At 39.5% G+C, this 16,676-nt stretch overlaps 1 protein-coding gene across 1 annotated transcript in view; it reads right to left on the bottom strand.

Annotated features, from left to right (window-relative positions):
• Positions 1-16,676, bottom strand: part of cdh22 (cadherin 22) — a gene marked incomplete at both ends in the record, with an annotated part of 94,446 nt that overhangs the window by 31,902 nt on the left and 45,868 nt on the right. Inside the window, one exon of the mRNA XM_080001026.1 lies at positions 10,674-10,795. Within this exon, the coding sequence (XP_079857152.1) occupies positions 10,674-10,795 (122 nt within the window). The remainder of the gene's footprint in view (positions 1-10,673; positions 10,796-16,676) is intronic.

Below are 16,676 nucleotides of genomic sequence, written 5' to 3'. Positions count from 1 at the left end.
GCTCAAACCCCATTGGCTCACAGAACTAGGGGACTCAGAAGGGAGGCAAAACATTCTGAAACAGAGCCTCTGGAACAGGATGGGTTAGAGCCATGTTAGAATGGCGAGAATGCATAATCTGAGTGGTATTTTCAGCAAAAAAAAAATTCAAAGACATGTGTTGTGGACCTCAGGGACCTATTTTAACTTATTGAAAGGGAGCATACTAGGTCCCGTTTAAGGCTTAAATGGTTGCGCGTTGGATTCCACTGAAGCACGGTGAGAATTTGCAGGAGAGTGGTTAGTTTCTCAGTGGTATTCTGCAACATAATGCTATGAACAGTTATACATGATGGGAACCAACATGAGTTGGGTTGAAAAACAGTAATGTATTCTTGAACCATGTTATGATCTTGCATTGCATTGGAACAGGTACAAGCTGATGAATTAATATTTTAAAAAAAAAAGACAAGATTTTGGGAATCACTGTCATTACTTTTGTCAGGTATTATGTATTATTTTAGTGAAAAACATTAAAATGCTGTTGCATGTACAGTATGTAGGACAACCACATTTTCTAACCCCCAAACTGGGACCTTTAAGTGTACTGCAGGTTCATGTATGCGCATATGTATGCACTTATGCACGTACCATAGGCATAGGCTAGATACCTGGGAGTGTTATTGTTCGACAATCTTTCTTAATGTTTTGGGCTAAAATTATCTGGAACAGAACAACGGCAGAAAACTGAACAAACACAAAAAAACATTAATCCACAGAAACTCGTCACGACGTCGAGATGAGTCAACTCGACTGTGCAAATTAATTATGCGTTAATGAACCAGGAACAAGTTGGAAAAATGGAACGCAAACACAGAAATACGTCAACATTTTTCGTATTTTATAGAAAAGCAACCTATGAAAAATGTAATCCAAGGAAAGAAGTCACCACTAAAATTAGGTCAATTTGATTACCTTATAATTATAACATTAACCATTACACAAGTTATAACATTAAGGGGCAATAGGCGTCAGTGGTGACGTGTAATGAATTTGTGCCTGTGCAAAACGGCGGTGCAATGACTGCCTGACATCAAATCCGCTATGTGCAAATACTGCAGATACTGTATTTAATCTGCTCAGTGGACTATTTGATTGGACTTTAACTACAATTATGTAAGACATGAACTCTGATGGACTGTACATAAGCAAGAGCACAGAAGCGTAGGGATATTCGCCGTTAAACACAATGTAGATATTGCGTTTGGAAGGCGGATGATGTCGTTGACAGTCTTCCTGAATTGTAGTTGTAATAGAAACCTTTAATAAGGTTTTTGACTGTTGAAACAACCAAGTTTCCCTTTTTGCCTCCAACTCCAAGTTCAGTACTAAAACTGACATTGAAGGACGTTGCCACCGAAACAACCGTACGTCAAACATTGTCACCAAATGGCTTCTTCCTTGTATTTCTCCATTTCCAAGAAAAGTTGAATTTAGTCATAATTAAGGTCCTGCCCCTATCAATAGTCAGTACAAATACTATTTCTGTATTTTTCAGGTTGCTGAAATACATGTCAAACTGATAATGATGTGCTGTAGCAAACAAAATGGTGCAAGCTCATGGACAGGACATCGAGTAACAAGAATGCTCAATTGCTGACGACAACGTCGCAATGAAGCTCAGTCTCGGGGAAGACCAGATAATATCAGTGATGAATGCCCGATCCTACACAATAAAGACCCTAACGACCGGCGTCAGGGTTGCACCGTGTATCTCACATGTACAAAGAACACAGAAAGACCGACATGAACGTTCGAGAGGAGGGATTGTTGGAAGCGGCCGTTAAAATAACCTTGGCCGCTTTAACTGACAAGCATATACAATATGCCTTATATACATACATACATTAACGCCCAATTCCGCCGCTGACAAAACTGTAAGGGAAACCAACTTCATACCAGACAAACATCGGTGGCACTCTAAAACTAAACTAGTACATGCTCACATTTTGTGCGGGGAGACTACTTCCGAGTCACCTCCACTGAGGCCAATACGGTCACTCAGTCATCAACCTTGACCTGGGGGGAGACGGCGACAGCAACCACACCAGATACTGTTGAAAAATAAGTTGTTACTTCACGTCTTAGAAAGATGGCCTCCTTTGTGTTCCACAGCAAGTATTATCCGTCAGGCAACACTTGTCAACACTGTCAATACACTTGTATTTTTCGACATTTTTTTGTTCCGTCCAACTACTTCAACCAACTGTTCAATAAAACACTTATCTTTCACTAGTTGTCATGCTTTTTCCTCCATTTGGACTTCCCTCCTGCCCTTTCACCATAACTCCTCCTACACATCTAACCCACGTACGGTAAAGCTTGTGGTAGTGGCTCGGGAGCGCATTGTGACAAACTCAGCCCAAACTCAGCCCTCCACCCTATATAACATCTACAGCCTTGCAAAAAGGCCTTAAACATCATTTAGTCAGAGGCCACCCCCTGACACACGTCACACCAGCTAACCTGGACCCTGTGTATTGCTACCTGCAGCTATGTTTTGTTAGTTAAAGTGTTATTGCTCGGCGTTTTAGTATTTAGTAAGTATCTGAAACACAACAATGTCAGTACGCAACCGGTACGTGGTTGAGGTCTCATTAGAACTGGCTCACAGACGTCGAGTTTGATCAAAATTAATCTACATTTGGAGCAAAAATGAGTAAAAAACTGTTGTTTTATTGTATTCATTTCAGGAGGAGGCTGCTTTGTGACATCATCATCCAAAGGTATATACAAGTCCAAGCTTCGTCTTTCGTAACTCATTCCCTCTGGCCACTTGCGAGTACGACACCTAGACAGACAGCGTGAGCTGTGGCTGCGTTTAACGGAAACTCAGAAAACTGGAACTCGTCCAAAGAAGATATTTTCGCACCGCAGAAAGTTCTAAGAACCGATGGAGGAACCGACCTTCTTTCTTTTGCGTCCGCGCTGCATCCTCCAGGAACCATAAAGCAGGACTGTGTGGTCGTATAGGTAGTAGACGTTCTCATTTTTAGGACAAAGTAATAACTTTTAACAAATATATCAGCTTGGAGTAGTGATACTGCGTGTCACCAGGACTTGGAAAACTCGCGTTACCGAGGCGTCACGTCAGCCGATGCTGTGTTCAATGGAAAATTGTTACTTGTTTTGGTAGTAATTCTGATGTGAAGACGAGCGACAGCACTAAACTGATGCCACGTTGCGTGGGAATATCGAAAATGTGAAATTGGTGTCGATTCGAAGTGAAGCGGTGTGCTTTACAGGAACTCGAAAACTGTAATATGTTTCTAACAGGACTAAGCTGGACCCCGTGTATAGCTTACTGCAGCTATTTTTGGGGGTCCAGCCCGTCTCTCAATTTTGAAAATCAAAAACTATCTGGAACCCAACAACGGTAGAAGCTATGAATACGTCGTGTTTGAACCAGTTTAGGTTTTTTCCTTATTTCATGGAAACGTAATTTACTGAAAACGTAATCCAAGGAAAAAAGTCACCACTACAATTACGTAAGTTCGACTGCTATCGTAAATCTCTTAAAAAAACCCGCATGTAAATACCTCATTATTGACGCACATGAGACCCAACGTCACCTACCGTCACTGACACTGATGTACTCACACACAACAAGGTAGGTTATTACAATAACAAGATTTGATTTAAAGTCCAAAATAAACATTTGAAACATTGAAACACATTGAAACGTCATCTTGAAACAATTTCCCACAGCTAAACATAGCAGATTTAAATAAGCAGACAGAAAGTGTTAAGTATTGACAAGTTCTTCCATAATAATTCCAACGCCAAATGAATGTTCCATAAATGTTGTCTGCATTACAATGAATATACAAGTATTCTATTAAACTGAATTTTCCCATTGTACGTTATTAACAGAAAGATACAATAAATTAGTATGTTCAACTCACATGTATTTATTATATTTATAAAATAAAATGAATTTTTTATTATTGTTATGAAAAGTAATTCCAAAGTTTGTTTTTGTTATTGTTCCAGATGGCGAAAAATAGCCGAAAATCCAAGAAAATAAAGAAGCCATTGTCCAAAAATCCATTGCTCAAGGTCAGTCACAATATAAAAAAAAAGTATTGAAGAAAAATACTGTGAAAAAAACACAAATGGAAAAACATTCAACGTAAGTGTTGATTCCCCATACGTGTGTGTGTTCATTTCAGGTTAATTTCATCAGGATGATTTACAATTTGGAGACTCCAGAAATAAGCAATGTGGTGCCATGAAGATCCAAAATGTTTGCACAGGAACACAATGACCTAGACAATGTTTTAATTAAAGGAAACAATCTTTATCAAGATATGAAAGTCTGTCAGAATAAATGATAATGTTCCAGGAAGAGATTATATCGCAATAACAGAATTGCCAACAAGACAAACTATGTTTAATACAACATTCCAAGTAACGTATGCTGAGTCCTTCACTGGCTGCATTGGTGTAGATCACTATGATTCTGCATTGTATAATAAAGTTATGCCAATTGATAGAGCGAAAAAGAAACCGCTGTTAAATAATAATGATGCATGTTTATGAACTATTTCCGGGAATACATGTGTAATTATCAAGCATGGATCTTGGTATGCAATTGTTCATTCACACACAAGGAAAACTAATAGGGCTGAATGAGTATGACTCACGGAGTAGTTCTGCAGCTTACTACAACAACATTGAATCTGTCTGACGTCATTTCTGTCAGAGTAATAATTCATTCTGCCAAACTCAACCGATATTTGAAGTCACCGGAGACAGAATTTATTGACACACACCGACAACACAGAGTAAGTGAATACTGCGAACCAATCAGTAGCAAAAACATATACGAAAGACATGAATTCCACCACGAAGAAACTGTAACTAAAAATGTTTGTTAATGAAAAAAAAGGACTAATTTACTGTCACTACTGACTGTGCTGAAAATGTTTTTGAAAATGAAAACATGAAAAATGAATCAATTAATAGTAAAGATACTGAAACTAAACACAGTCTGTGTCGTGAAAAACCACAAACAAAACAAATTATAATTTCAGAACAAACTCATTCACTAAAAATGACTAAAAAACAAGAACAAAAATGTATGAATACTTCAAATATTGCGGAGAGCTTTTTAAGATGAAACACATTTAAATTCAAACGTGTAATTCAAGTCAATGCATCTGACAATACTACCTTTCAAAAATACTGTGATATTTGTCTGATTATTATGTTCAGCTGTTTTGAACAACTGTATAATAAAACCATTACTTGTGCCTGAGTGGGAGGGAGGGTGGCGAAAAGCTGAGAATGCAAGGAGTTAAGGTGGAGAAGGCGGATGAGTTCAAGTACTTGGGGTCGACCATGCAAAGCAGCGGAGAGTGCGGGAGAGAGGTGAAGAAGAGAGTACAGGCAGGGTGGAGTGGGTGGAGGAGAGTGTCCGGGGTGATCTGTGACAGAAGGGTTCCAGCAAGAGTGAAGGGGAAGGTCTTACAGGACGGTAGTGAGACCAGCCATGTTGTAGGGTTTAGAGGCGGAGGCACTGACAAAAAGGCAGGCGGCTGAACTGGAGGTGGCAGAGTTGAGGATGTTGAGGTTTTCATTGGGAGTGACAAGGATGGACAGGATTAAGAATGAGTACATCAGAGGGACAGCTCAGGTTGGACAGTTTGGTGGAAAAGTGAGAGAGGCCAGATTGAGATGGTTTTGGAGATGTAGGAGAGATGAGAGTTCGATTGGGAGAAGGAGGCTGAGGATGGAGCTGCCAGGCAAGAGGAAAAGAGGAAGGCCAAAGAGAAGGTTCATGGATGTGGTGGTGACATGCAGCCGGTTGGTGTAAGGGAGGAGGATGCGCAGAACAGAAGGTATTGGAGGCAGATGGTCCACTGTGGCGACCCGTAACGGGAGCAGCCCAAAGGAAGAAGAAGAAGAAGAAGAAGAAGAAGAAGAAGAAGAAGAAGAAGAAGAAGAAGAAGAAGAAGATAATGAAACAATTATCTGACTTGTCATTCTTGTCTTGTCATTTCTTGTCCTCATTTCCAAATGACTCCACGTTACAAGTTACAAACCAAATTTAGGTCAGTTAGCTCAGCTATTCAGAACTGTTATTTAGAACTGACCTATCTCATATGACACAAATTAACGTATAATCAATAGTTGACATCTGGTTGGAACGGAAATGCTTCATACGTAATGTCATTACCGTTCGATTCATGGAATTACATGAACGTAACTACACGATGTAAGTTCAGTCAATTGTGACGCATTTCACAAAAACTCAAAAACTAACACGCACCCACAACAAATAAACTGGACCCTGTGTATTGCTGCCTGCAGCTTTATTTATTAGTAGTAGTATTATTATTATTGTTATTATTATTATTGTTATTATTCTTCTTCTCATTATTATTATTATTTAAATTGTGATGAAACCCGGGACAATTTGGTAGTGAATTTTGAAAACTGGGACATTGATGTGTATTACAGATCTTTGTCCAGGTCACACAGCTCGAAACCGCGACAGTCCCAGACAAATCTAGACGTCTGGCCACCATGATGTATCACTAGCAGCTTAATCGTATTACTGGAATGTAATACGTTTGTGTTTGCTCTTAATATGCCAAAATCAAAATTGTCAATCATACGATCTTAGTGATCATGTCAATATTGTGGCTTGAGATCATTTTTCTAATACATACAAGAAAAAAGATGGACCAAAAACAACTGGAAAAGGATATCCCATTGGGTAATGCATTTAATATTGAGTCAAGCAGCTGGACATTTCAGAGAGAGCAAATCATTACTGTGTGTGCGTGTGTGCGTGTGTGTGTGTGTGTGTGCGTGCGTGCGTGCGTGCGTGCGTGCGTGCGTGTTACAGAAGTTCGCTGATGCGTACGTCAATTATCATATATTATGATCACCAACAGACCTCACTCACATGGTGCTTTATGTTATCTGTACATGGGAGCGAGTGTTAGTGCAAACAAACAGGGATGGAGGTATTGTAGCACTTGGGGAAATGACTCATTGGATGGATCATGGATTATTACAACATTTGCTCGTCTGCTACCGCGCCGCAACTACATGAGCTGAGGGTTGACGACCGAGCCCGACCCAAGCAGCTTTTTATTTGACGATCGCGTTTTAGTACATGTAAAAGACACAGGTAGCGTCAGTACGACTTCATTTGCCTTTGACTAACAGTGTTCGCCACGGGAAAAATTAAAATGTGCTTTCTTTTCACAATAAAAGCAAGTAGCTCCTTTTACTGCCTTTTTTAGGAAACTTCCATTTTTTCCGATTCCGACCATCCGATCACGACTATCGGGGTACTTTTTATGGATACGAATCCGATTACGACTAACATGTGATCGGCCCACCCCTAGTAACAAGTAATTTTTAGGAGGGTTACTGTAATATTATTATTACAATTTTATTAGTAATCCGTTTCACTACTCGTTACTGTGGAAAGTTATATTATTACTGTAAGACGTTACTGCCCAACACCAGTGGTGGAAGTGGTGCCTGCTCCCCAGGGGTGAGAATGAGTGTTAGAAAGCCTCTGCCTCCTGACTAACACACAATCACAGCCACAGCCATTCAATCGCAGCTGGAAAAAAAAAAAAAACTCAGAAAAAGAAGAGAAAAGGAAAAATCATAAAAATGTGTGTTTGACTCAAAGGTCAGAACAAAAAAGGATCGACAGACACCGAAAACAAACAGACAGACAGACGGACAGACAGACAGACTTCTTAATTCTATTATACAATTCATCAAATTATTTGAGTATTTATTTGTATTTATTTATTAAAAAAATAATAATAATTATCTATTATGTCCTTTTCCAGCGCAGAGGCTTACTGTTTTTGCTAAAGATTCTTTTGCTCCCTCCATGATAATTGGGTCCACACCGAGCGGCAAGGAGAATAAAGAAGCTTTTAATGACTCCGGGCATTTTCAGCCTTGTGTTGGATCCCACACAACTGTCTGATTTGGGGAAATTTTTTTGTTTATCTTTACCACCAGCAGCATCTCCTACTGTTTTAATGGTGTCGGATAATTGTGTATCGTTCAGAAGTCAAATTTGGCCCAAAGCTGATTTTTTCCCTCTCTGTATTACCGTTGATAACCTGTGAATCATTAATGTATTATGTCAATCCACAGCAGCTAATTAAGACCTGGCTTTTAAAAAAGTACTTTTTTTTAAAATTCCATTCAGATTCAGTTAAGTACATTTTCCTATACAAGGAATATGTTGTGGTGAGTATCAGTGCATTTCCCTGCAGGCAATCAGAATAAAAAACCTACCTCAAAAACCAAAAGCCTTACTTTAATAAGCTTAACAGTTTGAAAATAATATGAAACGTGAAAATAAAATATTAATAAAAATTGCCAAATATACAGAAATAGCCCAAAATACAGAACAGATGAAGCCAAATATATAAAAAACATAAAGAATATACAAAGTGTATATTATTTATACTTATATACTAATACTAATATACTATGTATGTACATATTTAATATTTTGTATATTGTATATTCTGCATATATACTATGTGTACAGTATAGTGTATATGTATACTTTTAGTTAAAGTGGAAATCCATCAGATCGTCCTTGTTAGATGGATTTCTCTACAAATCCCCGAACTCCATTCAAAACGGAATCTTTTTCATCTACAGGTTTACCCTGGACTTTCTTTAGTCTAGTTTACTGACCACAACTAGCTCCCTTATGCCTTGTACATGTGCTGGCTTAAAATGTAGGATTCTTTTACTCTTTGGGATGAAAAACAAACAACACAAGTAAAAAAAACAAAAACAACGGATCACTTGTGGTAGCAGCACTCTGTATAAAATTGCTACAGTCCTCAAACAGCCAAGTTTATAAATTGCATTTTTGGAACAAGGTGTCACAGCAATCACGGCATCCAAAATGAAAATGGTCCAAAGACCAAAAACATGGTGATAACGATGCCTGAGGAAAAAAAAAAGGTGATCGGTCAGAGCGATAAATGAGAAAAATGGAGAGAAATAGAACGGCAGAGAAAAGGTGTTGGCTGACCGCCCAAATAAATTTTAAAAGAAAACCTGTGAGATGACTTCTTAGATGCTGTAGAGCCTTTCAAAAAACAGACATCGTTGACAGAAAAATAATAATAAAAATACTATTATACTAGTATTATATTTCTCCTCAGCATTCTTCCAGCTCCAAAATGTCTGGTGCACGGCAACCGCCAAACCCAGGGACATGGATATGGTCTCGTTTGAACGGGGACGTCCCAGACATCTTGTGGTTCATGGTTGATTCACATTGATCTACATATGGAGCAGGAAGTACTGAAAAACATCGCAAATTTACCGGAAGTTGAAGAACGTTGGCGTACCATGATTAGTTTGTGGAGCAGGCGCTTAATGGCATAACATCCAATATGTTATGTACTGTATGTGCAGATTTCATCGCTGGGTTGTCATTCGCATCCGGCGGGGTGTGCGGTGTAGGGCTGCACTATAAATCATATTTTTATCGTCATCTCGATATGAACATGCACAATAAACAAATCGCAAAAGACTGAAACACAATGGATAAGAACAATCTTTTTATAAAATAATTGATTCTTAATTTAATTGTTTAAGAAGACGCGGACGCAGACTGGACACATGGCTCTCCGGTTGAAAGGTTACCAAAAGCAGGAAGTGATGGTGCGTTCACAGATACATAATTATAATTATTATTATTATTATTATTAGTAGTAGTAGTAGTAGTAGTAGTAGTAGTAGTAGAAGTAGTAGTAGTTGTAGTATTATTATTATTATTATTATTATTAATAATATTATTATTATTACTACTACCATTCATTCATGTATCTATTTAATTGTAAAGTAAGCTAATTATTTTGAATATGAAATAAATGCCGATTGAATGGTTTTCCCACCTTTCCTCCTAATTATTTCTCCTCCATCATCTAAATAACAGTGAAGATTAAATACATTTAAGGTGTCGATCAAACTGGAAACATTTTCTTGATAACAGTGAGGATTACACCTTTTTTTTTTTTTTATTAATATGTCTAAATAAATATTCTATTCCAATTTATTACTTCACATATACTGTATCTGGGCTCAGGCTGCAAACCTCTGTTGCGCCAATGTATAATCCCCTATGATGTAGCACCTTGTAATTTTTGGAGCAAAAGGTGATTAAAGGAAAGAATTTTCCAGACTTGCAGATGTGGTTTTCCCAGATTTATTTATTAATTTATTTTACTGTGGAGTGTGAACAAGTTCATTCCTTTTGGACTTTCATATTTATTGTTCACATTGGATTTATTGTAGTTTGGTCACAAAAAAATATAATTTTCAACTCTTAAAAAAAAGTAGAGAAAGAAAGAAAGTAGACACAATAAATACCATTAAAAACCCAATAAATACCATTAAACACCCAATAAATACCATTTAATTTGGATAGATATTATGCTAATAATATTTGACATCACAATTCTTCGTTATTTCCCCTTAAGGTACCCAATTTCTCCAAAAACAACATTTTTTTAACATTTTAAGGTGGTGATTTCTCTAAACACCTGCAATGTATTTCTGATTCCATATATTGAGGCCTATTGATTATAATCGTATATTTTTTGGGTAGCTCCTACCTGTCCTGGCTTGGCGTCCTCGCAGATGGAGGCCTCGTAGGGCGTGGCCAGCTCCGGGGGGTTGTCGTTCACGTCCAGGATGCGGATACTGACGGCCGAGTGTGAAACCATGTCCTGGTTATCTGCAGAAAATAGGAACAGCAAAAATAATTGAATAGAACTTAAAACGGTGCAGAGTGAAGCCCTATAACTTATGACCCTTTCCAATGGACTGGAGAGGTCATAGGTCACAGGGGCATAGGTAGGGTGAGCAGATGCCTACAAACCAAAGAGTATGTTTGTGTGGGATAGTATGTGTAATGTTACCAATGCTGAGAGGTAGTCGAACATGATGGCATAGTGTCTATCTTTAGAAACTAACTAACTTTAAAAAATAAACATTTCTATTCCGCCCATAATCTCGTAACAGTTCTACGTGTTGCCCTTTTTCAGCCAACAAAAACAGAAAACAACGCTGACAAATTATGCTCTTCCACCGGCTTTGCCCAGCTGTCATTAGTTTCCCAATCTTGGCTGTAGCCAAAGTGTGAATTATACAATGACAATCTGGGGGGGGGTCAACTTTTTTCTCCAAAATAAATAAATCTACAATAAAATCACTGTTTTTATTTGCTTTGTTTGGGAAAGAGATCGCTCTGATCTGAGCTGCAGATGGCAGCCTCCCCTGCGGAGCTGCTCAACAGAACGTGATGCTCAGTGTCATGTTAAGGTCCACTTTAGGGGTGTCTGAAATCTGATTACAAGAGGCAGGCATGAAAATTCAAAATATATTGTAATGTTTAGAGGTAGGAAGAATAAATAAATGTTTTGCTCCCCGACCTGTTGTTTTTGCCTCTTTTGGGTGGGTCCAAATCTTAATTAGGGGGCGTCAGACCCCGCCCCCAATCCCCCCCGAAAATCGAACTATGGTTATAGCTGCATTTCCTTTTATTTACGGTAGTTTCCTTCATATTTCGCCTACATCTGCACAGTTTGTGACTTTGCGGTGACTGAGGCAACTTTTTCCAGTAGGCATGGCAAAGGCGGTGACAAGTTAACCAGTAAAACACGGGAAGCCTGGTCACCCTAGTCACATGGGTCATATCTGGGCTTTTTATTTTCGCTCTGTACTTTAAATGTTGTTGATGATATGAGATTAAGGTACATATTCTAGGCTTCGATTTCAGAGAATTAACTTGGTTAAAATTGGTTTCAGGACTTTGAAATAATAACCCCTTTTTGTACATGGACCCCTTTTTTCTATGGAACCGAAACCATTTGGACAGGTCACTATTCTGTTCGAAATATGCAATATTTTTATATTATTATTATTATTATTATTATTATTATTATTATTATTATTTGGTTGGATATGTTTTGTGTGAAGGGACTTTCTGAAGTCTCAAAATCACCAGATTGAATATTTAACCACTCGTTTTCTTCTTCCGAAACCATGAAAGAACCCCTTTGAATTCCAATGGATCAAGGGGAATTCACTGTAAACTACTACAATATTTCTCCGTTAATATTGAATACATATAATGTCTCATGGTAGCAGGGTTTTATCTACACCTCCATTATATCCTTTTGATACAAAGCGTAACCAAACTTCTTTCTAACAGTTAATTCCCCCTCAGCTGAAACACGGGTGAAAAGGTAAAAACGGAGTGAGGGAGACGGTGCTTATGGGAAATAAATCCTTTTATGCGTCTTCTGTGTTATGTCACTTTCAGCTCCAGTAGCCAACAAACGGACAAAACAAGCCTTAAAAAACCCCATTTCATATCAAACTTATTATATATTTGAAGAAAGAGAACCTTGAATCGAACATCGAACCTCAATCCAGTCCGTGCGTGCCGCCGTTGTCATGTTCCAGATACTTTGAGCCCGAAAAACTAAGAGATTTTAAATAAAAATAATAATCCCAGCAATAACAACAGGGCTGGACCCCGAATAATAATAATAATAATAATAATAATGAAGAGGAATATACTCTAGATTGGTGCCGCTCATGCTCGTGCTCCAGAATGCAGGCGTGGGAGGTGATGGGATGATATAATACGATTATATAATTAGCACAACCCAAAGCCTCTTCACATTAACCGCACTTCTCCTCCAGTCTTTAATCCCTCTCATAATTATATCATTACATCTGATTGTGTTTTTATTTTGCATCTGAAAGACAGGGAGCGAGAGAGGACGAGAGGGGGAGTGGTGGAAGAGAGTGGTGAGAGAGAGAGGGACAGAGAGGGAGACAGGGAAAGAGATAGCGGAGAGACAGACAGAAAGAGAGTCAGGGGAAGATAGATAGAAGGGGAGAGAGAGACAGGCAGAGAGGGAGAGAGGGGGAGATGGGGGAGAGGGGGAGAGATGGGGGAGAGATAGAAAGAGGGTGAGGGGAAGATAGATAGCAGGGGAGAGGGAGACAGGCGGAGAGGAAAAGAGGGGGAGATGGGGGACAGGGAAAGAGATAGGAGAGAGACAGAAAGAGGGTGAGGTGGGGGAGATAGCAGGGGAGAAGGGGGGGAGACAGGGAAAGAGGGCGATGGGGGGGTTTGGACAGGGAAAGATAGGGGGAGAAACAGACAGAAAAATGGTGAGGGGAAGGAGGGGAGAAGAGGAGAGAGAGACAGGCAGAGAGGGGAGGGGGAAAGATGGGGGACAGGGAAAGAGAGAGAGAGAGAGGGGGAAACAGAGAGAGGTTGAGGGAAAGCAGGGAAGGGGGGAGAGAGAGACAGGCAGGGAGGTGTGGAATGTGAGAGAGGGGGGGGAGATAGAGAGGGAGAGAGGGGGGTGAGGGAGAGGGAGAGAGAGAGAGAGAGAGAGAGGGGGAAACAGAGAGATGGACGGAGGGTGGGACAGAGAGGGGGAGAGCAGGTGAGGGGACGAGTGACAGCGGGGGAGAGATAATCACTCTGTCGGTGCTCAGTGTTCACAGCCACACTCTCACAGACACAAGTTGAACGTATTTGGAGGCAGATAAGGACACATCGGAGAACACAAGTAATCTAGCCAAACCCTGACTGGAGGAGGCGGAGCCGGAGACGGAGGAGGAGGAGGAGGAGGCGGAGGAGGAGGAGGAGGAGAGGGAGGGACCAGTAGATGGGAAGGTCCAGACCTCTAAATAGTTGGACTGATAAAACCACGGAAAACAGGACTGGACTAGTCAGACAAACCAATACTGGACTAATGGACATGTCAATAACCTCTGGCTCCGTGCAGCGGGAATACAAATGCCGCCGTATCTCCTTTACCTTCCTCTTTCCTTACTGTATTTTCAGCCTCTTAATTATTAGTAATAGGGGACCAAGCACGCCCACTGTTATTGTTCAGGGCGAATTCCTCGGAATTTTGAAATCCAAAACCAACTGGAACACAAACTTCGGCAGAACCTACGAACACGGTTTACGTCTTGTTTGAGCCGGTATGTCTCAAACACCTTGTGGTTGAAGTTTCATCCAAGTCGGTCGACATATGGAGCAGAGATTAGCAAAAAACCGACCAAATTTGATTTATATCACAGACGCGGTCCAATGCATTCCACGCCGAAATATGTCCAACCTGGCTAAAAGTGTCCGGAGCACAATGACATAAGCTATGAACACGGGTGAGGTGTCGTTTAAACCGGTATGGCACAAGGATCTTGTGGTTTAAATTTTATACAAATTGATCCACATACGGAGCAGATATTTGTGAAAAACCTAACAACTTTGACCCCAAGTATTCAGCTGGTCCTGTCTGACTGACACCACTGTTCGTAAACAAAATGAACGAGATGAGATTTAGAGTAAAACACTTTATGACGTCGTCATGATATTTACTATAAATGTGCAGATTTCGATTGAGAATGTCCAGGCAAAGAAAGAGCTACCTCGGTTTGGTAGTTCCCCTCAGCTTATTCCTAATCCATGAATGGTGCCGTCGTGCAATTTGAGATTTCCTTCTCAAACAAAAAAGCCAGTTGGCGTTCAGAAAGTCGCAAGTCTGTGTTTTTTTTCCCTCTTCCGTGTTAAGCTCCGTGCGCTGTGATTGGTCCACGAAGCGCCGCGCTCCTCCATGTTTGTTTACATTCGCTCCCACGTGCAGATTGCCTTAGACGTGGTGACTCCAAATGACCTCACACGTTGCGGTAAAGCAGTTCTGCCGCTGACCCATGTCGGTCATTGTTTGGCTTTTTTGACGACATTGAGATCAGCGGTTATGCAGCCGATGTCTCCTGATATTTATACGAGTATAACAAACAAAAAAACATTGACAATTTATCCTGTACTTGTCTGTTTTACACTACTTTTAAGTTACTCACCAAAATAAGCGCAGGAGTTCGACAAGGCATTAAAAATCCATCCAAGTTATTTTACACTTGCGGATACACGGCTCTCCAAGCAGGAAGCCATGCTGCGTTCATGGGAAACTCAGATGATGCGTTCACTGGAACTCTGTATTTTTTTTATTTTTTAAAAATTTAATTTAATATCATCTTTCACCTTTTTTATTTATCAAAAATGCATTTGTTTAATTTTATTTATTTGTTTGGTTATGAGTTAATTTTTTGTCAAATATAGAAACTTTAATCAAATATAAGTTTTTAAAATGTATTTAACGTTTTTTGCACGTTTGACAAAATATCGGTCAAAACATCGGTGGGCTAGGACCCTCCAAAATTGGGATCAACATCGGACCCAAAAATCTGGCATCGGTGGGGCTCTAAAAATATGTGTAGATGATAAAAAATATATATCTTCTTACAATATATATCGTCATATCGCACAGCCCTAATATTAAATACAAAATATAAAAATGTCCAACGTTGTCAATGTTGACATTGCAAGTGCCCGTGTAACATTAGCTGGTATGCGAGCACACACTGGGAATGCCATTGTCTTGATTGGGTGTATGATCAGACCACATCATCAATGTGGCCGCGACTGTGCCCAGCCTCATCACTCTCGGATTCAAAAGTGCCTTTCAATCATTTTCATTCAATCAAATCAATTTGTGCAAATCTATTCACAACTTTTTGAGGTATTCTGCAAACAGGCAGACGGACGGACAGGGGCGGAATGTTACAAAGTTTGATGTTGAAGTGTGGCTGTCGGTATTTTACTGTTTGAAAGTGATACGGAGGGAATCTTTTTTTTGATTCAGAAAAAATAGAAATAAAAAAGCTTTTATAACGTATTTTTTTTTTTTGTTTGATTACATTTATTTCACTAAATGCCAATAATTATAATACAAATTAAATTCATTGTCATACTTTTTGAACATGTTAGATACATGGCCAATATTACCATTATCAGGAAAAAAAGTGACTTGACTTGGGACTTGACAACCTGTGACTAGGGACGCAACGGCTCACAAAACTCAAGGTTCAGATCGTATCACGGTTTTGAGTCAAGGATCAGATCATTTTTCAGCAAAAAAAATCAGCAAAAAATAAAATAAAATAAAAATTGAAACAAATATTACTTTGCTTTCCATTTATTCTGTAAAACACTTAAAGCAAGGAACCTTTGCCCATGGCCTTAAAACTTAAAATACATAAAATATTCAATACTCAATTGTTAAATTAAAGTGCAATATGAGGCACACATGGTGCCTTCCTCCTTTGAACATGGTAGTCAATGAAAAAATAGGATTAGATCCACGCCCGGAATTTAATTCCAATAAGAAACCCGCATCATGTTCTCATTACACATTGTACGTTGCTATGTTGTTACTAGTGGATCTTGAGCGCTCCAATACGTTGGAGGAGCAGACGCAGAGCGGTGACATACAGCAGCTCATTCCCCACATCTCCTAAAGTAGCAGCAACATAGAGCCATGTACTGTCAACCAGTCACTGAGCTTCAGAGTAAAACACAGCACGCATCTGCCGTGTCCATCTTCTTTTCACTGCAACTCTGCCTCCAGATTCATGGATTTATCACTTTAAAAAGTAAAAGCAGCAGTGTTTAATGTGATGTTTAAATTTTGCAATTGATCCACGGTTCACATGCGAGCCGAAGCGCGGGGGGGCGATCTGTA

Source organism: Zeus faber (assembly GCF_960531495.2).
Source record: "Zeus faber genome assembly, chromosome: 5".
NCBI lineage: Eukaryota > Metazoa > Chordata > Actinopteri > Zeiformes > Zeidae > Zeus > Zeus faber.
Note: the sequence above shows the minus strand (reverse complement) of the source record. Positions and strands in the feature narration are given on the sequence as shown.